Raw genomic sequence first — 25,407 nt, forward strand, 5'->3', positions numbered from 1 at the left:
CAACCTCCGAGTTTGGGTCTGCCAAAGGAGAAGGAGCAGGGAGAGCTGCTGTCGTATAAACTGCCGCTGAGTCCACTGCATATGAACTTCCAGAGAGTGATGACTTAGAACCGTGTGACTGCACTTGGAAAGTGGTATCACTACCCAGACCTGCACCATTATTTCGCATTGCTGGAGGGTCTTCAGCATATTTGACCACAAGCTTTGAGCCCGGAGGATATTCAAACCCGTTCAACTTTTCCTTGGCATAGATTGCAGATCCAACAGAGTTGTATGTGACATAAGCAAAACCCTTTGATTCTCCGGTGCTGAAGTTCCGCTTCAAGTCACACATCTGCATGCCAGGGATGATATCAAACAGGCGCGACAATTGCTCTGCATTGATCATCGGTGAGACTTTAACAAAAAGCCGGGTGGGAGTGTGTGATGTTGTTATTGATTCTGCCACGGCTGCAGCTGGGTTTTGAGAACTGTAGTAATCCATCATTCCCGGGAGACCTGCTGCTGGTGTCATGTTCATGTTGACAGGGGGTGTTGGTGGTGGTGGAGCAAAGCTATTTGCCTCGAGAAATGGGTTATGAGGAATTAGCGTGGACTGTAAGGCGGCGGCAGCAGCAGCAGCATTCCGAGCAATCTTTGCAGATTTGGGTTCCGCCCAAACTGCTTTTAGTGACTTATCACAGTTTTCTAGAGCAACAGCTGCTGATGACGACTTTTTGAATTTCACGTAGCCATAGCCTTTATTTTCATGTGTCTTGTGGTCACGTACAATCTGAACATATTCTATCTCGCCAAACTCCTGGAACTTCTGCCGCAAGTTATCCTCTGCATATTCTTTTGGGCAAATGACAAACAGTCTGGTAAGTGCTGTATCATCTTGAAAGTCTTGTTTTGAGCCAGAAACCTTGGACTGGGCAATCATTACCTACAAGTATAAGGGGCAAAAAAAATAATCACTGCAACTCTTTGTCAAAGAACTATGACACTGCATCTTGACAAAAGAAAAAAAAAATACATTACATGCAGTGACTTAATTTAAATTTGGGCTTAATCTTTATTTTCCTTTAATATTTTGGTGCAATTACATGTATGCTTATGTCACGTTGAGTTGGAAACAACGGAAAATAAAATAATTATATACATTGGTAAACTAAGGATAAAATTGAGCCTCAACAGATATCAAATAACAGGTGAAACTATTTAAATTTTTTCATCCAAATAAGCTTAGGTGAAAGTACATTTAAAGCTAAAAGAATCAATTAGCAGACTACCATCTGCAAAATTATCTAGCAGCTAAGGGTAACAACACTGTAGTCAATATAGTGTGTTCCTCTTAAAACAATCAAGTGATGCAATTAAAACTACATGTTTGATTGAAATTTTAAATTGGTTTTGACAACAGTATGAAAGCCATACTGTTACGAAAAAACTAAAATATCTGATTTACTTTTTGCAAAATCTTTAATGCACTACTGATATTTATATACATATCAAAGCCAAAGGTACTTTAAAAATATTTTCAAACAAACTACTCAAATTCTTGTGATAGAGAGATTATTTAGAGATTTAAAAATGAAAATCACTTGAATTAATAAAAAGGTTCTGACATGAAAATTAGTTAGAAAGCAAAAATTCACTTTAGAGTTTAATCTAATTAGGTGCCCAGCCACTAAACAAATATTTAACCTGGAACAAGCAATTTGCTATCAATGTTTAAAAACTTTATCTCACCAAATAAAACAAAGAGCTTTCTACAGGACTTCACAGGGTACAAAAAATATAGAAAAGAAGACATAAACATAAAAAATCATAAAGTAAAATGGTATATTTTACTCCATTACCAGATAGCTTACTAGAAAAAGTTATTTCGTTGAACTTTTTGCTTATCTATGGTCAATTACGCAGTTAATCTACAAAACGTAAAATATTTATGGTTTGGAAAAATGTCTATTTACTTTTCCACGTAGCGAGATGTTTTGATACTATTCTTTTTGTGAAAGAAACTTAAGCTTACATGCATGAACCTTACACAAACAGGACACAGCTAAGAAATTTGAATACAAATGACAACAACATAATGTACGAAAGTGAAGATATAGATTTTCACTAGATCAATAAAACGACTTTATTTCAAGACTTCTGATAACAAAATAGTTACCTGACATCAATAATTAACAATTTGAAACGCACTCGCTGAAGACAATGAAAAAAGTTGTGAAGTGTCTACCTTCCACTTAGCAAAATTTCCTAGAAGACAACTTTACAATTTAAAACTCTGAATGAGACAAACTCTCTCACGGAACAAAACAAAACTCAGCAGTTTTTGATAATCGGTATATCGAAGAATCAGTTAAGGCAGCTCTAAGCAAGAGCACATGTTTTGCGATCTTGCAAATTAGCGAGTTGTCACAATGCTTACACAAACTTCAAAGCAACGCAAACCTCAGAATTTAAACACAGTACCAAATTATTACACCTGTAACAATTTTATCTTACCTTAACCGGCTTAGTGTCTTCTCCAATAAGCTTGCCATCCATTTCTTCACAAGCTAGGGCAGCTGAGGAAGCTTTCGCGAACTTGATGTAACACACGCCGCGATTTTCTTTCGTGTGCTTGTCTTTCACAACCCAGATGTCTTCGATGCTACCGAAATGCTCAAATGCGGCCCTCATATCCTCCCCCGTATGTCTTTTGCTGCAGACTATGAAGATGCGAGAAAACGGCGGATTATCGACGTCGACGCGTCCTGAAATTGAACCGGAATCCATCTGTTGCTGGTGATTCGCAGCCATGTTGAGTTTGAACGCAGCTTGGTGACGCGAAGTGCCTCGTGGGAAATGAACAGCTCCAGTCAATACTCGTCCCAGTCTTTTCGAGCCGAAGTTGGAGCAGATAGTGGGGGCGAGGGAAAGTCTCTAAAAGGGCGGGAAAAAATGACGCAAAAATGCCCTTTTTCTCCCAGCTCTTGCTAAGATTTCATTCTCCATGATGTACTAGTATTTTTTTTTTCAATCAGAAGCCCATGACCCTGCCCCAATAAATGTTTGAGATTTTGGGTGAGTGAATGTTTTCGTGTAACAAAAATTGGCGGGGGAAGTGCTGTTTAAATCATGGAGCAATTAGATTTGGGGGTTGCTGAAAGCTAAAATTTAAAGGGAATAATTAGAAGAAAAAGTACTAGATAGTCCAAAGGTAGTCCACTACCACAACAAGGCCGCCTCTGAATCACTGGCGCATGGCGGGTATGCCCGCCTCCGGCCATCTACTAGCGACTCTCCGCTTCTTCATTAAATCCGTGAAGATGAAAAAAAAGAAAAGAAAAAATCTGGAAATTCGATTTGTTATTGTAGCTCACTCGTTATAGTGGAGTTTCTGGTCGAAAGAATTTTATTGCGAAAATTCCCTTCGGCAAACTGTAGTATATGGTATATGGTATATAGTTGGTATATGACCGGACAGCGGAATGACTACCGGAAGTATCAACGCAAGGGAAGAACTGTTATCGGTGTGTATACATTCGCAGGGCTTTCCAACTAGCTTGACACTGAACCAGGCACGAACAAACCTTTTTTTCTTTCCGTTTCATTTCCGAGTCAGGGGCCCGTTTCTCGGAAGTCCCGGTAACTTTTCGGGCCCGAAAACAAATATTCAAATCGAAATATAAAGAATAAGAGCACGGGTCCTGGCTAGCAAGGCTACTCCATTTTGTTTCATTAACTGATTTTATCATGTTAGATGCAAAACTTTCGACGGGCCCCAGGTTACTTCATCGCGCGCACGAGCGACTTTTTCGGCCATGCGAGGCCTTCAGCCCACCACTTGTCATAGGCTCCTGCATAAAGTTCGTACACGGGCCGGCGAAAATGAGTCTGAACGAGGCGGGTAGTTTGCAGACTAAAATATTGAACAAAATAGACGGAAAATTTAGACGTCTTAATTTCCCCCCTTTCCCCCAAATAAAACACATTTGCGCGACTTTATCTTTAATTTTGCGGGAAAGGGGGCTGGAATTTCCATTTCATTTTGTCCAAGATTGAGAATTTGCGGGAGAATTTGCTATATACAGACCGGACAGACCGGACACAACACAGCCTGGGGTCCACAGTCAGCCTCGTTTGGTCAGCGACTTTCCATTCAACGCAGTCGCGCTGCTAGCATGTGCTGCTGCATCGCGCGTCCATTTTAGTTTTCAAAAACCATGTAATACATGGAGCGGCGCACTTTTATTGTCCCTTTCGAACCGATTTCTTTTAAATCGGGCCCAAAGAGCTCCTGAAAGGGCTTCATAATTATCGTGATTTCCAAACATGGTAAAGGAGATGATAGGGGGCTGTTGTGTTTGTTCGGACGAAAGAGGATGGGAAGAAAACCCGTTGGTTTATTGTGACGGACATGGCTGCAATGTCGCTGTGCATAAAGGTGTTTGCTCTTGGCGCTGTTTATTATTTGTTCGTTGTTCACTGAAGATATGTCTCTGATCGTTTTATTTTTTTGACCATCAGCTTGCTATGGAATCGTTCATGTACCTAAAGGACCGTGGTTTTGTCGAAAATGCGAGTCTCAGGAGAGAATCGCTCGAGTAGTGAGTTATATACTTTACGTTGTTTAAATGTTATTATTGACAGCCCTGTTCATATGAAACGACAATATTGATGATTGTTTAGCGGAATCCTTCCCCCAAAATTATTGGTATAAGGAATTTTGCGTTGCTCTAACAGGAAGAATTGTCACGAACTTCTTGTTTACAAGTTGGCGTGACCTGCAGGTTGACTTACATGTAGGTTGTAGATTTCATGCTGACAGTTCCAGTTCAGTTATTCAAATTTCGTCAATAGAGTAATTCGTGCGAGGTTTATCATTAGTGTAAGAGAAGAGCCAATCTGTTTTGTTTCCTGATAATCATGTACAAGTTGTGAATTTTCAGTTTGAATGTTTTTAAAGTTGAAAGTCTAACAGTCTATTTTTTGTAATTTTGAAATAAACAGTGGAAAAATGGGAAAACTAGGGATTTGAGATTTTTCTTGTGTTATCGACTTAACGTGTTTCTGCCAAAGTCACTAGGACTTGCATAATTTATCTAATAACCAGTTAAATTTTTGGCTTGTAACAACGGCCTTGTGTTACATGTAACTAACCTTAGATGGCATAAATATTCATTGTTTCTTTGGCCTTTAAAAATGATGGTTCACTGAGTAAATATTGAATCAATGAATATATAATTAACAGTTATTGGACGAGGTTGAGCCAAATATTGTAATTTGTCAGTGGCGAGCAGATCAATAATTTGCCAAAGCAGAAGGCTGAGGCAAATAATTGCGATCTACTATTTTCACACAAGAGTGATCGCAAGAAGCAGAAAAGCGTGGTTTTCATGACACATGAGCAGAATATTATTTGCAGCCAAACACAGCTGGATGACATTGCACATGAGCAGTAAAAAGGCAGTTATTTAATTTGTAGGTCATATTGTACACACTCATCCAATAAAAAAGGAAGAAAATTTTGCATTGAATGATAATTTTATATATTGGAACTGCAAAATGAAGAAATAAATGCAAAGAAACAATACAATACAATATAATACTTTATTCAAGAGATAAAAACTAAAGTTCCAAATACCTCTCGAAAGGGGATATCTAGAGGTCAACCCTATATGAAAGATTCCCGAAAATAAAAGATGAAAATGTAAAATCTAGAATCTAAAACATTATATACAGAGAGAAAAATCTAAAACCTGAAAACTAGAATAAAAAAAATTATTTGCACATCCTAATTAAAACTATTTACAATCGTATCAATTAATATTCACATAAATCCTTAATCTGTTGTGAAATAAAGTCAGCGATCCTGAGTGTACCACATCTTTAGGCAAGTTATTCCACGCATTAACAATCCATACAAAGAAAGAATATTTGTAGCAATTTAGGATGGCAACTTTTACATAAAAATTATAATCGTGATTAGCTCTAGTTAGATGACACTTGGTAATTTCAAAAAAGTCCAAAAAAGGAATTCTATCTATTCCAAAAACTATCTTGTAGCACTGAACTAAAGATAAGAACTCTCTGCGTTTCTCCAAAGAAGATCATCATAGTGAAAGTCAACTTATGCAGTTGTGAAGAGGAAGCCCAAAAATTTTCAGGCTTTCTTTAGAAAACTGCACAAGCATCAACTTTAACTGCCATAATTGAATAAATACATATATTCTTTCTAACTTTCTGGTTCTTGATTTGCTTGCACAGAAATGTGAGTTGTGTCCATATAAAGAGGGAGCATTGAAGAGAACAGATACTGGAGGTTGGTGTCTTTATTTAATCCTTAAGTTTTTTGTTGCATTTGACATAAGGAGAAGGAAACCTAAAGTGTATGTGTAAGAAGCCTGGGTTAGAGCATTTACTTTTAGCAGAAAGAAACTCAATTTTTGGTAAAATATGGGTCCAGTACCGGATACACAAATTATATTTCATAGACATTGTAGTCCCCATTCCCAGAGCTTGTTGTTTTTTACACGTAAGGCGTACACTTTCAAATGATTGCTTTGACACTTTTAAAAACATGTTGAGAAATGCTAAATAGATAATATTAGATATGCTATCATTTTTCTACAACTTGTGGCATGTTCAATATGCAATTATTCTTCCACCAGACAACTAGATAATGCCTGCTTTTATCTCTTTGCATTATCCATTTTCCTGTCTCTCCCCTTCCTCCAAGTATGATCATCATTACCGTATTTCTTTGAATAATAGCTGGGGCGATTATTTCTTTTTCGCACAAAAGCGGGTGATTATTCGAGGGAAGGTGATTTTTTGAGGGAGGTGATTATTTTAATATTGCTCACTGGAAGTCATTTGTTTTACTAAATTATGCCATTAAATTAAAAAATAAGGACATTGAATTAACTGAACATGGGCTTTTTAAGTGTTCCAAATTAAGTTCCTAGCTTGAATCATCACTGATCAGTCTCGCATGAATCTCATTTCACTTCAACTTGACAGGGAGGGGATAAAAGGAACAGAAGATAGCGAGAGGAGCGGCGGGAAGGCAATTATTTTAAATATCTCTGTCCAAGGGGGATGAATATTCAACGGACGCCATTAATCGAGGGACAGCTATTATTTGAGGAAATATGGTATATCCTCCAATAAATCAACCAACATCTAAATAAAGGCTTTCCTTTTTCTACAAAGAACCATGAGCAAGTTAAGTTTAGGCCAGTTTATTGACGTGGCCTTTAAGCAATAGAAACATTTTCCGTGTTTGCATAGCCTGATATGAACACAAAAGCGGTTGGGAGAATTCAAGACGGTTATGCAAACCTGAGACGAAGTTTAGGGTTCATAAAACTGTTGAGAATTCTCCCAACCCCACTCTTGTTTATATCAGGCTATGCAAATAGAGGGAAAAAAGATTTGTATTGCTTATATTTATTACCGGGGTAACTTGCCCAAGAAAAATTGCAAAACTCATTGTTATGACACTGATTAAAAGAGAAACTCTTACCAGTCACGAAGTCTTGTAAACAAGGTCTTGCTCACATAATTAGTTCTTGGTTCTTGAAAAAGGTGCTTTCCAAAATGCGGAGTTTTCTCGCTTAAACCGTCAGCTTAAGCAAAATGAAATTGACACATTTTCCAAGGTTCAGCCAACAAGAGAATGGGTACATAAAGTAAAGTTGTTGAGTTTTCAACTCAAAAACTTTTTCAAATTTGTGCTTGTGTGATTAGCGCACAAAAAGCAAAACATCGTGATGTCACAACCATGTTTACATACTCTCATGCGAACACGTCTCTCAGCCAATCAGAGGGTGTGTAAAAATGTATTTACATGTACATGTATTGCAATCCTGCACCCAAAGTTTGAAGACTACAGCTCAAGAGAGGGAACGCTCAATTTCTAGTGCAGACTAGAGCGGTTTTCATTTGAGTGTCGAAAAGTAATTGGTTTTGCACTTTCTACACGATGCGATTGGCTTAAAAGATTCGCGCCACCTTTTCATCCAATCAGAAGTAAAACCAAAGCCAATTGTGACGCGCTCGCATGCATTTTCCCGCGCTTTGCATCAGCCACATGTAATTACTTCGAGTTTTGATTGGTTCAATGTATTGTCTGTGTCCTATGTGATTGGCCAGAGTAATTACTTTGGTTTTGGTTTTACGACACTCAAACGAAAACCACTCTAATGTCATTTGTCATGTGTTACATTGTACGTGTATCATGACCCATTTTCCTGCAGCCATTAATACAGTGGTAATAGTGAATTAATGATGGTGGAGTTACATGTGTCATGATTTTTGGCCCCTGTTATAAAATCTTGCTGGTTAGATCTCTCATGGTAATGTTAGATCAACGTACTGACAGCTTCCTTGAGTAATGAAGCTTACATAAGATTAATTGTGGCTGGCTGAATGTGTCTTCTTTTTCTGTGTATCAAGCTTTAATAGACCAAATGTGCCTCTCTACATGAAAGCCTTTATACTCTGATTGGCCTTTACTCATAATAATAACATTATTATGTAGGCATGTATACAGCTGTATGTGTTCAAGTTACCTTCCAGTTTACAACTTTTTGTCTGTGTTAACAGGCTGGGCGCATGTTGTTTGTGCACTATACATTCCTGAAGTGAGATTTGGAAATGTTACAACAATGGAGCCAATAATTTTGGCCTCAGTGCCACATGATCGCTTCTGTAAGGTACTGCAAATATTTTTATTGTGATCCATATTAAAATAGACTAATGCAAAAAATTCTTTGTACTCAATTTACAACCAAGTTAGCAAGTCAAAGAAATTGTCTTATTCAAAGTGATAAATAATGTAAGCCACCAACTTAAAACTTGGAGCAAAGCAGTTCTGGTTTTCTTTATTAATTTGACTCCTTGTGAATGCTCAAGGTTAATCCAACCTACCAGAAGGGGACAGCTCCTGTAAGCCTCCCATATTCTCTTTTCTGATATGCTGTTGTTGGGCAACTCCCAGCTTAGCATTAAAAGGACAATGTGATAGGAAAGAGATTGTGATGACAGTGCTTGTCATCACGCCCATGCTCTTGAATGCAGGGCTGTCAAAAGTAGCCAGCTGCCGGAAAAGATCACCACCTACTTGTTATTATCGACCGGCTACTCTAATTGGCATTTCTTTACGGATGGCATTTTTTAAATAAAATATCCCTGGACTGGCCTCTTAATTTGACAACTCAGCTGTCTACTTCAAAACTTTCTGATAACCCTGCGAATGGGTTCTTTTATGATTTATTGGTAACAGAACATGGTTAGCTTGTATTCATTAATGAGGGAACCTTTGTATATTGTACATGTACTTGTAGGGTAATTGACAGAAAATTAAGGGGAATATTCTTGTGATATTCCTTGTTTAAAGAGCGTGTTCAAGGTGTATATCTTCTGGTGATCAGTTTTATTTATCCTTACAACTCTTCTTTTTTTGATTAAAAAGAAATACTGTTTGTGTATTACATGTATAAAGAAAGGAAAAATAGATGCTGGTAATTTTATGTATTCCAGTGGATTAATGTGATCCTTCCAGTTGGTTTGATTTGTTTGTTTTATCTTTACATTTGTGATCAGACTTGCTATATTTGTGAAGAAAGAGGACGAGAGAGTAAAACAGCACATGGAGCCTGTATGAACTGTAACAAGACTGGCTGCAGGCATGCTTTCCATGTTACTTGGTATGGCTTTATGTTGCATATCTGGCATTAATAAATTTTTCCTTCTACATATATTATGTACAGGTTTTGAGTAAATGTGATTCCTGTTCATAGTTGTCATGTACTGTGTTGGATTTTAGTGCTCAGAGCTCTGGCTTGTTATGTGAAGAAAATGATGGCCAGTCAGGACCTACTGTCAAGTATGTTGGTTATTGTCAGTTCCATTGGAACAAAAAGGTACTGGTTTTGTCTTTTGATGTTTTATTGATTACTTAGCTCTTATTAACCGAGTGGTAGGTCTGTATGGGAGAATCTTGAGCGAGGTCGCTAGTACAGACGGAACGCAGTGAGGTCTGTACCAGCAACCAAGGTCAAGATTCTCCCACACAGACCGACCTAGTTCGGTTAATAAGATGTTATCATGTGGCCAAACAAGAAAACAAAGGAACAAAAACATCAATTTCGACTTCATCTTTGCTTTTTGCTTCCTTGGCAGGGCTCAGATTTGCCAACATTTGCTCGTTTTCTTTGCCTGCTTCCTCGTGAAGGTCCACTGATTCTTCCATTTAGTATTATTAACAGCAACAAGCCAATTTTTTCATATTCTTTGTTTGTAACGTTTTTGAGGACAACTGTTACAACAAGATCAGTCTAGATGCCGGTGTAGATGGGAAAATCTAGACCAAGGTCAAAATCGATTTTAGCCAATCAAATTCTTGAATTTGTTTGTTCCCAGTCCTTTTGAGACATGGCCTTATAAAAAATACCATTTATTAACCTTGTCTGCTGGATCATTACAGGTCAATCTCAGACCAAGGCCTTGTATCTATATCAATTAATATTATTTATTAACAATAGCAAGGTCAATACATCAAGGCCTCAGTCTGAGATTTCCCTTTGATGACTGAATGGATGAGGTTAATAAGTTATTTATTATATGGCCTTTTTATTGCAATAATATAAAACACCAGAAGTAATTGAGCCTGTGATCAATCTAAGCCAATAACTGGTCAGCAGATAACTTAAAAAACACATCTCCTCAATGCATTGTACACTTGACAGGGTTCATACAGAGACTTGAATTCTTGAAAAAGTCTTGAAATTTGCCCAGTAATTTTCCAGACCTGGAAAAAGTCTGGAAAATGGAGATAAAGTCTGGAACATGAACACTATTGTAACCATGTAATAGCGTACTTTAGAATTAATATTTTTTTGGCATTCAGGTGGTTAGTTCCATAGTACTATAAAATTTTTCAAGAATAAAGAGGGCAACATTGGGTTCACAAAACTAAGGCCATATAATTTTTCCAGAACTAGCTTAAAACAGTATAAGAAGGTCAATGAACCCTTGGGTGCAATGTCACTTACTTGTCCTGTTTAGGGGATAGATGTTGTTGGTAAAATCCAGAGCTGTAAATTAGGGCCATAACAAGATTCACCTTTACGGCTGAGCTGAGTAGGTGACACTATAGCCTTTTGGCAAGATGTCATGGTTGGAAAATCATTATTGCCAATGTGTCTAGTTTCACAATTAAGCTCTTTGATGCACGAGTAGTTACCAAAAATACAAGTACAGCACTTCCCCATCCCTCTGCCTCCAAAAGGAAAACTAAATTGAAATCCAGCTGGTGTCGTTAAAGCAGGGTTTAACTGTACATGTATTTGTTGTTGATAATAAGTTAGTTTTGTAATTCCCTTACAGGCCAAAGGCATTCTTTTCAACACCAAACCAACAGACAAACCAGGAAAAATAGCTGACAAAGAAAAAGAAAAGGACAACAAAGAAAAAGATAAAGTTGATAAAGAAAAAGAAAAAGAGAAAGAGAAACCTAAAAACAAGACTGATAAAGAAAAAGAAAAGAAGCCTCCCAAGCCGAGACTTTCCACTGGCACTGCAGCGGCATCTACCGAGCAGTCAACACGACCTGAAAACGGTGCTTCTGGCTCATCAAGTCAGCCCTCTACTCCAAAACAGAGGGGTAGAAAGCCTTCGACTGTGAAAGCATCAACTGATTCTCCAGATGCAAAGACAACACCAGAGACGCAAAAACCTGCGAGCATTTCAAGCGGTAGCCCACGACAGTCACCCTTGCCAGGGTTGGTACAGTTACCTACAGAACCTGTTCAAATTGATAGTGCTGGTCCAGTGTTGTCCACCAAGGACGGTCCAGTGTTGTCCACCAAGGACATGACCTCTCCGAGAGCAATGTCATCCTCAGTGCTTGTTCCAGAAATGATTCCTAAAACGGTCACCACTCACTTGCAAGAAATCTCTCAGACTGCCACAAATGTTCTTTTTCCTGAGATAACACAACCAATGGACGTGATAATGTCACCTGTAACAAGTACACCCAAACAAACGCCAAAACAGCCTGCGGCGAGTAGTGTCCCAAAACAGCCTGTGGCGAGTAGTGTCCCAAAACAGCCTGTGGCTAGTAGTGCCCCAAAGCAACCGCCAGCAAGTAGTGTGCCCAAGAAACGGCCTGCTAACAAGGGTGGTGATGAACCGAAGAGAAAAGTTGGCAGACCGCCCTTGAAATCTAAGGCAAATGCTTCAACCGGAGATCATAAGAATAACGTTCGTACTTCTGCCGCTAACTTGGTGACATCTCCCTTGAATACAGCATTTCCCTCTACCTTTTCCCAAGATACTCAAGGAACATCCACGGCAATGCCTTCATATCCCAGCTTTTCAAGCCCGGGTATGTTCAGTGGAAGCAACCAAGGGACCAGTGTTCCTCAGAATGGTCCCCGGACGCCAAGTCCTAATCCGTATATGATTCCACAGCCCCGCAACAGAGGACTGTTGGAAAATGGGCATGTACAAAGACCCAATAATGTGAACACAGGCCCCTTGTAAGTATCTGAAATACAAATAGCTGCAGCAGGGTCCATGGGCGTTCTTTTTTAGGTTTCATTTAGGGTGATTTCATTTACTAGTTAGTACAAGTGTAGGTATTTAACAATTATTCCTTAAGCCCGATTGGGCTCTGAGTCAATAGCCCTAGGGGCCGAATGCTGAATGGGCTATTGACTCAGAGGCCATGAGGGCGAGAGGAATAATTGTTTTAGTAAAATCCAACTAGTTTGTCAAAAATATCGAGAATAAAAAAAAATTAGCTAGTTAAAGCTAGACTTTAATCCTTTTTGCCGCCAAAAAGCCCGCGCTTTTCGCTACTAGGGGGCTATAGCATATAGCCTAGTTGTAGCTCAACCAATCAGAACGCAGCATTGATAATAGACCACTAGTTGGATTTTACTAATAAGGGACATGTGGAACAATAGCCTGAGAAAACAGACGGCATTTTGCGAAGCCACCTCTGGTTTTCCCGCGAAATAACGTCTGGGGAACCACTGCAGAAATTCCATACTGATGACGTGTCACTCCCCAGCCTGATTGGATAAAGCAAAGGTTCAACTAAGTATTAGAACAGGGTTCGTACAGAGTCTTGAATTCTTGAAAAAATCTTGAAACTTGCCCAGCAATACAGTCTGGAAAATAGAGATAAAGTCTTGAAAATGGTAAAAGCCTTGAGTTTACGTTCTGTTTTGTTTTGTTTTTTTTTTGAAAGCTGCAAGTGCTTTATCAACGAACTTGCTTTTGTTTTGGTCAAATCTTATTCGATCTCGCCCGTTTTTTCGCAGCGCATCATTAAAAAAGCTTTGTACCTGCGTTGTTAAGGTCTCTATTGGTCACTGACCTATTTGATAACCTTGCGTCTGGAAAAAGAAGTTATTGTTTTGGAAAAAAGTCTTGAAAAGTCTGGAATTTTGGATCCAAAAATCTGTACGAACCCTGTTAGAAGTAATACCCAGATCTGGGTAGCGACGCGTCATAAATATGGAGTTTCTACGCTCGTTTCGCGGTGGCGTTGAGAAACGTTGTCTGTTTTCTCAGATTAGTGAGAAACTGAATTCTAAAAATTAATGTCGATATTTTTTACATCTGATTTTTAGTTTTCTTGAGAGCAAAACGGTTGATTATTTGTAATTATTTTTCCTTTCTTTGCAGGCAGCTTCCAACGAGTTTGGAGGAACTGCTGGAGTATCAGTGGGATCAGGGAGCCCAGTTTCTTATGCAACAGGCCTCCCAATATGATGGTAAGAATTGCATACAAAAACGTGTGACAATATCAGAAGGGGTCTGTCATACAGCTACTTCAAGAAAGGTTGTCGGAAAAATGTGCACGCGACAATCTCGAAAGGTAATATGGCATATGTTCAATACACTGTTCCTGACAGTGTAGCTGTCGAACCTGCTTTTGTTGCTCTCCTTTAGCACTCACAGACGTATGTCCATGGCCTCTCCTGCCATTCTATCAAATGTGAACTCAAAACCACCCACAATACCTTTCGGGCTTGTCGCGTGCACTTTATCCGACAACCTTTCTCGAAATAGCTGTATATGTCTTTATGTGGAACCTTACCAAATTATATTGGTAAGTACTGTAAGTATCAGTGTAGTAAAATGAGAAAACGCGTATCAGTTAAGCAAAAAGTAAACTTTCAAGGATCAAGGATGATTTTCAAGGGCCAATTTCAAATGACAAACCGAGAAGAGTGAAGCCAAAATTTTACGCATTTTCTACATTCTTCTCTTCAGATGACAGCGTATTTTGGAAATACCATATTTTGTTAGTCCAGTTTCTTTGAGATTCAGGAACCATGTAACATACCTTGTAAACTTCAATTTTTGGACAGTAAGGGTAACACCAGCCATGAAAGAAAGTATTGAACTCACGACCTTCTATTACAACTCTCTAACCACTCAATCTGGGCCAGGTAGTGAGAATAAAGTTAGGTTTCAATGTTGTGAGGATACCGACATGTAAACAACGAATGTTGTAAGTGGAAGTGTATTTTTATGCCTCTTTGGTATACATTTTTTTGCAGTTGCTTCACTGATGTCCAGTCTTCATCAGCTGAAAGCTGACAACTCTCGCCTCGAGGAGCGTCTCGCCTCCTTGACAAACCGGAAAAACCAGTTACTGCAAGTCAACGCTCGACTAGCCACACCCATGTCTTGCACAAGTACAAGCCTAACAGCCACTCCCAGCGTGGTGAGTCAATCCACTCCAACCTCCTCTAGAGCTGCAACGGCCGCATCACAAGGGTCACTATCCACTGAGACAAAAACGACCCAGAGCCTTGAAGGACCACGTGGAACCATAAAAGCAGGGGCTGACGGGGCACCTAAGCTGAAAGTCTCTCAAAGTGCTGATGGAGGGAAGGTCCCTTTAGTTAGTGAGGGCAAGGCGCCCATGAGCGCCAATGTTAAGCCAGGGAGCATCACTGGAGGTAATCATCAGTGTTTAATAAATTTTCCAAGGTGAAATATATACCTCTAGCCGATTTTTTAAAACCAACCTAACGGAATTTGCCGTCATTTGAGTAAAAAGGCGTCGGAAGGCAATTTTTTTGGACCCGATAAACTCCAAAATCACACTAACGATAAAAAAGAAAAGGAAAAAAAGAAAGAGCAAGGAGGAAGAAAGGAGAAGAGGAGAAAAAGGCGATGGTTGCACTCTTAGTTATTATAATGGCTACTTTGGAGATAATTTTGGACGAACGTTTGGACACAAAAGGTCCATTTGGCAACGCCAGCCTGATCACCCCTGAGTTCAGTGTGCGAAACAAAGTCCTATTACAAAATTATTGTGTCAATACCAAACGGCGAGATTATCATCATTGGAATAATATATATATTTATTATAAATGTAATGGTAACAAACCTTAGTACCCTGATTGCCAGTTATATTTCTTGCACGGTTTCAGGTTTCGGTCAGGCCGATGAATTTTATCTTCGCCGCTCGTGGCTTCGATCCCGCTGCAGGGTCCGAAATTAACTTTTTAATACGGGCGCCAACTGGCGATGAAGTATAAATTTTTGGTCGCCAGAGGGCAAATTGTGGTCGCCAAAAATTTCCCCTCCCTATTTTTCAAATAAAAGTTTAAACAAGAATAAAAAATGCATGGTATGGACGTTTTTATGCTCAAAAATTGCAATACTTTCGCTCCCGATACCAGAAAGCAACCGTACGTGTACGAGTGAAGTCTTATTTTTTCCACAAATTACTTTTTGGAGATATAGAGCTGTCTGACCTAGAACGTAGGAACAGAAAGCTGTCTGCCCATAACTGCACTAATCATATCAAAACTCTATTTTCTTCCGATAACTACCACGAAACACGAAACATAAACACGAGTCAAGCCGCGATGCCCATATCACTGTGACAGTACCAGGCCACAACTGTGCCACATTACTCGTACCAGTCCACAAAGTACATAACGTACTTACCGTATTTCAGCTGAAAACAACATAGCGGCTTGGAAACGTTCAACTCGTATTGATCGTAGCTGTTGTAGAGGTATTATTCTGATTATTACAGGAAGATTCGTTTCACTTTTAGTTAAAAAATATCACCAGGACAAAAAGTAAGACAACTGTTGGCAAATAGCTTCGAGGTTTCACTTCTTAATCAGTTCTCCGAACCTTAAAGTCCACAATAACAACCAACTTTACAAGTCGCTAGCTGGCGACCAGCTATTAAATTCTGGTCGCCAGGACTAAATTTTTAGTCGCATTGGCGACCAGGAAGGCGCAATTTCGGACCCTGCGCTGCGCTCGTTAAAATTAACCTCTGGTACTCAGGGTAAAACAAACGCCTTTATTTATTACTTTTTTTATCAGGCGAACAGAGAATGGTAAATGGAGGACTTGCCAAGGATAACAAGACGAAGGAGCCGCAAGTCAAGCGCCCGGAGACGAGCTTTAGTTCTGCACAGGGCATTTCCTCGTCTTCGCCATCCTCAACTTTACAGAAACAATCTCTCAATGTAGGTGGCTTGATTCTGCAGCAGCCGAAGACAAACTCTCCTCAACAGATTCAGCAGGAAAAGCAGTTCAAGCCGACACAGGTAAACGCCGCATTACAGCCGATTATGGTTTCTACACTGGCCACTTCGAAGCCCGCCCAACAACAACAGCATCAGCAATCGCAATTACAGCCACGCTTTCAGCAGCAAAAAATAATCCTCCCCCAGCCGTCGCCCACAAGCGTAGCATTTTCCCAGGCACAGCAAACGCCCAGTCAACAACACGTCCTCCTACAGCTTATAAAACAACAGGAGGACCATCACCGCTTGCCCAACCAGGCCACATTCGGCCTGGACAAACAACAACTAGGGACCCAACAAGCGCAGGCCGCAAAGTTGTTACCCACCACGGGTCCAAATCAGGGGCACTCACTGTCGCTTTCGTACCCTGGGTTTTTGACATTCACGGATCAAATGGCACTAAGTGGGGCCCGCGTGGACATGATGAAAGCCACACACTTAGCGCCTCTTTCCATGGTCTCCTTAGACGGCAGTCAGGCGGGGACTAAGGATCGTGCTCAGGTATGCCCTAATAAATACATTTAAACCGCATTTACACGCGCGAAAAAAATCGGCACTGCACGCCAAACTTTTGGCACCATGCCTCGTTTACCCGTGCCGAGACTACCTCCGGGAGGTAGTGGGAGGTGGTCTCGGCATCCCTTAAAATTTTGAGCACTGGTGCCATATTACATTTGGGACCGATACGTTTACACGTCGAAAATTGGGAGTGCCGTGCCTTAAAATCGTAGGCACGGTGCCAAAAATTTGGCGTGCCGTGCCGATTTTTTTAGCGCGTGTAAATGGGGTTTTAGTTACACAGGGTTCGTACGCATCTTGAGAACCCGATACTCCGGCTTAAGACGAGCACCTTAGGTTGATGTCTGTTGCTCTCTAGTCATGAGGGAACTTTAGCAACCGCGACTCTGGCGACGGCGACGAGTCTCAGATCCAGGGTTATAAATAGAGAGCTTTAGATTTGAGGACGAGTACGAGTAGGAAATTTAACTTAAAGTTTTTGCGTATGTTCTCAAAAAAAGACACCTTGGAAAGCTTTATTTTACTTTTTTCCCCCTGAAGGAGGTTTAGCCCTCTCCCGATAGGTAAATGATAAAACTTCGTACATTTGATAACCTGTTCCCGCCGCTACGACATTCTCGCTATAACTCGTGGTAGAATGACGACGGCTATCACATTGTCCCATCCAAAATGACGCTGGTTCACGCTTAAGCAGTACTCAGTATTGAGAAAATCTCGTACTCGTAGTCGTCCTCCTCTCAGAATCTAAAGCTCTCTATTAGTGTATGATAACGGAACAACTAGAGAACATCTTGTAGAAGAAATAGACTGTTTTAGTCTCAATAAATAAACTGTCTTGCCCATCAAAATTTGTTTTGTGTTGACATTCCAAAAAGGAATATCGTAACACCGGGAATACAGGGGTTTCGTTTCAGGCTGAAAACCGGACGCTGGACGCAACGGTTGTTTGACATGGAACGTCCGGTAGTTCACACACGAAATAATAAGTATTTTTTCAAGTGTGAAAATCGTTTTTACCATTTATTAACCAAAGAAAGACTTGACCTTATTTTGCTCACTTAGTTATGTAATGCATACAATCGAGAAAAAGAGTTAATTGCTATCATACACATGTATATTTTTTTGGGAGCATTTTATAACGCCTTAAAAGACCTTCCCGGTTACCCAATTCCGGTACAGGGAACGCAGGAAATTGCATTTTAGAGAGTCCAATTTTAAAAATTTCCCGGGGGGGGGGCATGCCCCCTTAGGAGTTCGTGCCTCAGGCACTCAACGTTCGCCCCAGCGGCGTGAACGGCGCACGTCTGCCAGCTGAACCACTGCATCCGGTACCTCCTAATGCTACCTAAAACCCTGAGAATACCTGAAGCAACAATTAGCAAAGTTGGTTATTGTGCGGCCTTCTGTTACGACGGTTCCGAGTTGGTTTCCCAGGTGTTACCTCAAAATCGTTGTTTCGGCGTCTTTCCTCGCCGAGTGGCTGAAAGTAGCTTTGAATACCCGTAAACACTGATGGAGAGACGGGGGTAAAATGGGCACTCCGTCGGCCTCAGGTTTGCCAGTCAAATGTGTACTGTCCCTACCTTAACATTGTTTTATCTTTCCATCTTACATTGTTTTCCTTCTTTCTTTCTTTCTTTGCAGTATTTCGACCTGGACAAAAGTTCAAATTCCTTGGAGAAAACTTCGAGAAATGGTTAGCGGTCGTTCATCAATCGTCATATTTCAGAGGGAAATATCGACTATCTGCTGTTCCGGGAACATGTATCTTAGAACGAACAGTAAAATGCCAACAAAGAAAACTCCAACGGATCAGTGAAAGCGTGAACAGTACGAACGTAACACTGGCCGTTGTTTTGGCTGATGAGAACAATGTACAATACGGTTTTTATCGTTGCTTAACGAAATTGGTTCTCTTTAGAACATGTTATTTCGAAAGTAAAGCATAGAATGAGGCCAATTTTATTGAAGAGCTTACGCAAACACGACAGCGACAGCAACGAGAACGGCTAATAAGCAATAGGTTTAATGAGCAATACAATTCTGCACATCCATCCCACTTCTTGGTATGTATCTTTGCCTTCACTGCACGACAACGAAGTTAATCTTCCTAACAACACATTTTATGACGGACATAAACGCAAGGAGACTATTTTTGTTCTAGCTTTCCGAATTTGGATACAATCCTTTTAGAACTCGAGTCCAGAAAAGTTCGCGTAGAGAAAAATTCGGGGGGCGAGTTAGAGTAATCGCAAGGACGTTTGAAACACAGGAGTCCTTTTTTTTTTTGTTCTGTTACCGTCGTGGTTGTTTAAGGAGCTGTACGTTACGTCTTCTGAGCAAGAAGTCACCTGAACACTTCTGTTCTACTCGCTCATTTTTGTACAGTTAATCTGTTATCATTCGCCTAAAACATTTCCTGCTTTCTCCTTCTATTTATTTGACTACTTTCTTTGCCAGACTTTCTCGATTCTAGAGTTACAACAATTCCTTTCGCTCAATGTCAAAGGGAGAGAAGAGCTTTCTTCTCCGTTTTCCATCGCTCGCTTATTGTATTATTCATCTTATCACTACGTCCTCTTTCAAGTTTATACAGCTTGTACATAAAATGTATTCACAAACATTTATTTTGAGATCATAAGCCCTGGGTTTAGCTTTTGTATACACAAGACGCATTGCCTAAAGACTGTTTTTATGGTTTTTATTTGAAACAGCCGGATAGTTAAATGAAATGCGTACATGTAGCCATTCGCCACTTTAGAAACCAGAAGGAAACTGGGCCGAGTTGACTTTCGCAAAGACTTCTGGGATAGTTACAAGGGAAAGGGAAAAAAAGGCCAATAGCTGACCGGCGCAACTATCCCAGAAACAATTGCGGGGCGCATTTTGGCGCCAGTTGCCTTCTCGTTTCTATAAGTGGCGAATTGAAACCAAGGTCACTGAGCAGTAGCAGTGTCTCTGTGTGTCGCTGTTTATTGTGCTTTTCACTCGGGGTAAAAAAATCCAAACGTTTGACGGTCCAATAAAACTGATTTAAGTACTCCCCTTGAGATTTCCATGATGTCTATTTGTGTGTGTGTTTCTGGGCCGAGTTGTTCAAAGCTGGGTTAAGATAACCCAAGGTTAGTGCGAGATTTGAATTAAGATTTGAAAGCTTAAAAAGCATTTCAGTTTTAATTCTTTTTGTCCACAAGTTGATGATTGGAAGCGCTAAAAATAAGAGAGAAAATTATCCGAGAAAATGCTTTTGAACACGGTTAAGCGCTAACCGGCCTTAGAACAACTGGGCCCTGTAGGATAACCTGTGTGGCTGTAGCCATGTACGAAGTCCTGTTTAGAGGAAGCATAGACCGATGCGGCAAGCGTACTTGTATTGCCAGGTTTTTCCTTTTCAGGCTATCTGTCAGGGGTTATTGTCCCATGCTTTGTCTCCGGTCGGATCCATATATGCGGTCGTCGGGTCGTGCGAGAAAACCATAAATAACATCGTTCAGAAGAGTATAATAATATAACACAAAAACTCTTTCAACGGACGACTAAGTTTTGAGGTTTTTTATTTACATTTGACATCCAAGGCCTTACCCACGGTCTAGCTTTGCGCCAACCACCAAAGCTGCTAAAGCAACTGGCGTCATGCTCTGGAAAATTTATCCAAAAGCTTCCAAACTCGACCGAAGTGTTCTCGTGAAAAAATGTTTTTACCTAGTATTGCCCTTCAAGTTTATCAAGATTCATGAACAGTACTCAAATACCCTGAAAGCAAGTACTCACTGCCAAGTTTTGATCGGAAGTTGTGCCTTATAGGTAGCTCAACTTTCACGTTTACTCGTTTGCGCGCGTACAATTTATAATTACGCGACAGTGGAAATCCACCTTTAGAGATAATAAAATGCATTCCATCCCACGGATACGCCCTCGCGCCATTGTAGCAACTGAGAGCAGCGGCGCTTTTTGGGAAGGGACAACGCCTCCAGGTTTCAAAGAGTAGTGCTTGCTAAAGGAGAATTTATTTTCGGGGCCGTAACATGCCTTACTGATAACAAATGACAAGTGCAATATTAGGCAGATCACATTAGGAAAATTGAATAGAAAGGAATATTTGTATTTACCTTGACGTTTGTCTGAAATCGGGTACAGTTTTCGAGGGGGCTACGGGAGTATATGAACGTAGATATACTAACAACAACAACAACAACGTATTTATTTAAAGAAATCTAAACTTTACAATTTTATGTCCTGCAAATAGCTATAATGCTAATCTAGGTAGGACAAGACTTTAAATAAAGACGTTATTAAATTACATAAGAAAAAAGAACAGAAAAGAAATACAAAAACATGCAGATAGAAACACCTTACATATTAATTCAAGTACAGGGGATTTTGTTATTTGAAAAGGACTAAAATTACAAGTGGAGGTATATACAACATATCAGGTTAACTTCACAAAATATTCTATTAAATAATTCATATTCAAATAATTATCTTCATTACCTAGAACATTAAGGAGTAGCGATTTAATTTTTTTACGAAAATTAGATATGTTGAGAGTCTTAACAGAAAGTGGAATAGAATTCCAAATAGACACACCAATTCTAGTAAAAGATTTTTTCAGTTCTAGAGAATTTGACAGAGAACCATTCTTTTGATCATGAACTATACTGGCCTAAAGAAAAGGTATTTTCGACGGAGAAATAATATAACAAACCCGCAATTCTTTACGATAACTGCAAAATAACGTTCAACTGTGTGGGGGCTGTTTCGCATTTATAAGAACAGGTCGCCCCATTAAAGAGAATACGTTTTCTTGTGAAATGTGGAATCCGGAAAAATTCTGTTCATAGGATCCAAAATCTTAGCTTGAATTCGGAATATAGCTCAAGGAATCTGGAATCCCACTAACGATTGGAATCCAGAATCAAAGTTGCACTGACAACGACTAGAATCCAATACCTTACATCCGGAATCCATGGCGTGGATTCCAAAATCCACTGTTTTGGATTCGCTTAAATGAGGCAAGACAAGGTATATTTGGACAGATAAATAGAACATTTCGGAGTTGCCTCAATCCTCTGTTTCAAAGCGTTATGTCCCCAACTAGTTGTGAAAACTAAACACACTGACACATTAATAAAGCTGCTACTAAAAGCTGTTACTGTTCAATTCATTTTCAAAAGAAAGGTTTTGCACCTCGCATCGTTTTGAAAGGAGAGTTTTGAACTCGGAAATAGCCTATTGACATACCTACTTCAACGTGCATAAATGTCCTTTTGGTTATCTACACATTGCAAGCAATCATTGTCATCTTTGGAAAGGCATTCACTAAAAAGCTTTAGGGCATACCGTATAAGAGGAAACACGTTGTATACTCAATATACTGAATATTACCTCGACACAACACCACTAATTGACCGTGAGCTTATCTCAGGTACACCCAACGACGATTTCCTCCTAAATACGTCGAAAACACTTTTTAGACTACAAAGAGTACTTTTAGATTTCTAGAAATACATTCTAAGCTGCGCTATAAAATTTGTCACCTATCTGTTCGGTCATCCTAGGGGAACTTGTGTCTGGAAATTACTAGGGCTGCAGAATTATTTTCCCAACAAGTTTAGATGCAATTTATCGTTTTACGAATGAGAGAATTTTTCTAATTCCTATCTCAATCACATTTTTGAATCCGAAGATTTTAGGTCTCCTTTTTTATTATGAAAAATAGCATTATTTGGGGAGTGAAAAATAAAAAATAGCATTATTTGGGGAGTGAAATGTGGAAAACTAAGCCTCAGAAAATCGTAGGTAAATTGTACATAAATGGAACAGTTATCTAGAAATTTGTAGCCGTCCTGAAGCAATAGAAACTTCTAGCCAATATTTGCTTCTCCGAACAGATATTTTACAGAAAACAGTCGTTGGCCATGTGGGTGCCCCTGTTATCTGGCCTTAATTTCTAAAGATCAACGGAAACTCTACTTCCATATAGCAATATCTCTGTTTGGTCTAAACAAAAGGTCAAAAGGATTTTTGAAGGAATACAAGAAGGCCATTTTATGCTAAGTGCACCATACCTTCTCAACTGTACGAGAGCTGATTCCTTTTTATTTAGGCAGGGACATATTTGAATATAAAAAATTGGCAACAGAAAAAGGAAACTAAGATATGCCTCCTTCGACGTCCATTACCCTGGTAATAATCGACACTCTGCAAGCAGTCCTTATCGTCTTCGGAAATACATTCACCATCTTTGTTTTCTGGACCTAGAGATCCCGCCTAAAACGAACTGATTTTCTTTTGATCAACCTTGCAGTCGCCGATTTACTTGTGGGGATTATGGAACTTATAATCATTGGAACTGCTAAATCTCATAATGTAGGGGAGGGTTACGGTTTTTTGATGCGGAGCCGAGCAAACCCGATAGCGCCTTTTATACTTTTCTTTTCGGGTACGTCCGTTTATTTTCTCGCGCTTATCTCCATGGAACGTGCTTTCGCTGTGTTACGGCCAATCCGTCATCGCATCACAAATAGTCGAGTTTACAACTGTAGCATCGTTATTGTTTGGGCTGTGGGCCTTGTTTGTTTTGGTTTAACAGTTTTATCTTTCCATTATTCAGATTTTGTGGGGGAATATGTTTTCCTCCTTTTTAGGACATGCCTTCTTATTTCCTTTTTGATAATCTGTGTGAGTTACCTAAGCATACGCACTCGATTGCGAGCACCACCACCCGCGGAGTTAGACAATCATAGGCATCGATCAAGGGAGCGCAATTTACGATTTTCAAAAACAGTTTTTATAGCAATTGCTTCATCGCTTGCGTTTTGGATGCCTGCTTTTGTGGTCTACTCAACGAGAGAATTTTGTCAGCGATGCTTTAGACCACTGGTGTTTTGGCTCGTGGATGCTATGTATCTGGTAAATTCTATATTGAATCCTCTCGTGTACAGTTTCAGAATGCAAATTTTTAAAGAAGCTTTACACAAATTCTGGAAAAAAGACAACAGAACGTAAGACCGGTAGTTCAGCAAAATAGTCTGGGCTTTGGTCTAGAAGGTTCTTTTACTCCAAAACTTTCGACAACAATTTGACACGTAATAGAGTAATAACGCTCTGATTGTATAGAATTGGGGATGAGGTGAAAGCTTTAATTGTTAGAGCAGATAACCCTAAAGAGTACTCTTCTGAAAGGACAGAACATTCTTGCATTGAAATGTTTCATTTATGCGAGTGATTTTCGTGTGTTATAATATAATGCTTTGGAATATAACTGATATTGTTAATTGTCTTCCATATTTGGTTGCTTCTTGAATACTTTTCTCTACCGCTACCTATTCAGAATCAATGTTACGGCTCTTTATCTCAAAATCATTGATACGGCTTGCAAGGAACTGTGGTGTGGCTCGTGGGTGCCATCTGACAAATTCTATGGTGAATCCTCTCGTCAACAGTTTGGGAATGCAAATTTTCAAAGACGCCTTAAACAAATCCCGGAGAAAAAGGCGAAAAACATAAGACCAGTTCAGCAATATAATTTGGGCTTTGGTCTGGAAGGTTCTTGTACTCCAACACTTTCGATTCGAAAGATTTTACCTGCCTAAAGTAGAGTATTAACCCTGAATGTATATTATAATTGATCAAATATTAAAAGTTGTGTTGACTTGACGCGGTCAATAATGCCTTTGAATTAAGCTAAGAAAATCCGATTGCTCAAGTGACTAAATGAAAAGAAAATACTAGAAAAATATGCCAGAAAAACCACCTTAGGTTGAAACATCCGCCAGTTTTTTTTAGTCTTCCTGAAGCCAGAAAGTAAATGCTATCATAGTGAGAAACTCAACCGGGCAGAAATGAAAGGAGATTGTGTCTTTGCTTGTCATCTGACTAAACACGTGATCGTTCAATTTGTGATTTCCAAGAATCATCACAGTCTACAGTGAAAGGACTTCATCCACGGACGCTTTCCTCTGGCATTTTGTCAAAGCTTTTTGAATTTTTTTTCGTGATCTCCTATTACTAGAAATCGTTTAAGATCAAGCATAAAAGGGGATTGAACAGGTTGTTAGCACACCCCTCATACCTTAAAAGGCTGTGAGTCACCTTGCTATCACACTCCGATATAAACTTTAGACAAGGAATCAATGATCCAGGGCTATAAGCCTTTGTCCTCCCAAGTACCTACTCTCTCATTTTTGGGTCCTGGCCTATGCACTAATATTATTCAATCTTTGCATTGACGATATTTTGATTTGCCAAAGAAATCTTAAAACACAGAGGGCAAGGTTATTCTGTTTTTCAGGACACCGACTTCATACCCCAGTGAATCAAA

At 39.6% G+C, this 25,407-nt stretch overlaps 2 protein-coding genes across 2 annotated transcripts in view; one reads left to right on the forward strand and one right to left on the reverse strand.

The window, feature by feature from the left end:
- LOC140930947 (RNA-binding protein 45-like) overlaps positions 1-2,801 on the reverse strand; it is a 4,434-nt gene extending 1,633 nt beyond the window's left edge. Inside the window, exons 1-2 of the mRNA XM_073380664.1 lie at positions 2,497-2,801; positions 1-925 (exon numbers count right to left, since the gene is read on the reverse strand). The exon at positions 1-925 is cut by the window's left edge and continues 1,633 nt beyond it. Of these exons, the coding sequence (XP_073236765.1) occupies positions 1-925; positions 2,497-2,793 (1,222 nt within the window). The 5' untranslated portion in view covers positions 2,794-2,801. The remainder of the gene's footprint in view (positions 926-2,496) is intronic.
- A 1,359-nt stretch (positions 2,802-4,160) lies between these two features.
- LOC140930948 (uncharacterized) lies at positions 4,161-20,124 on the forward strand. Its single transcript, XM_073380665.1, has 11 exons — positions 4,161-4,420; positions 4,504-4,583; positions 6,244-6,298; positions 8,587-8,696; positions 9,586-9,689; positions 9,809-9,905; positions 11,371-12,524; positions 13,681-13,769; positions 14,562-14,966; positions 16,360-17,066; positions 18,729-20,124. Exons 1-11 carry the CDS (start codon positions 4,309-4,311, stop codon positions 18,783-18,785), a joined length of 2,970 nt encoding a protein of 989 aa, XP_073236766.1. The 5' UTR covers positions 4,161-4,308; the 3' UTR covers positions 18,786-20,124.
- Positions 20,125-25,407: the final 5,283 nt, after the last annotated feature.

Source organism: Porites lutea, chromosome 3, assembly GCF_958299795.1.
Source record: "Porites lutea chromosome 3, jaPorLute2.1, whole genome shotgun sequence".
Taxonomy (NCBI): Eukaryota; Metazoa; Cnidaria; class Anthozoa; order Scleractinia; family Poritidae; genus Porites; species Porites lutea.

Bases quoted from the DNA above. Each gene is read 5' to 3' on its own strand.
- LOC140930948 (XM_073380665.1), top strand. From the start codon at position 4,309: ATGGTAAAGGAGATGATAGGGGGCTGTTGTGTTTGTTCGGACGAAAGA. The intron at 6,299-8,586 runs GTTGGTGTCTTT...CTGTGTTAACAG, and splicing joins GAAGAGAACAGATACTGGAG to GCTGGGCGCATGTTGTTTGT. The intron at 14,967-16,359 runs GTAATCATCAGT...TTTTTTTATCAG, and splicing joins GCCAGGGAGCATCACTGGAG to GCGAACAGAGAATGGTAAAT.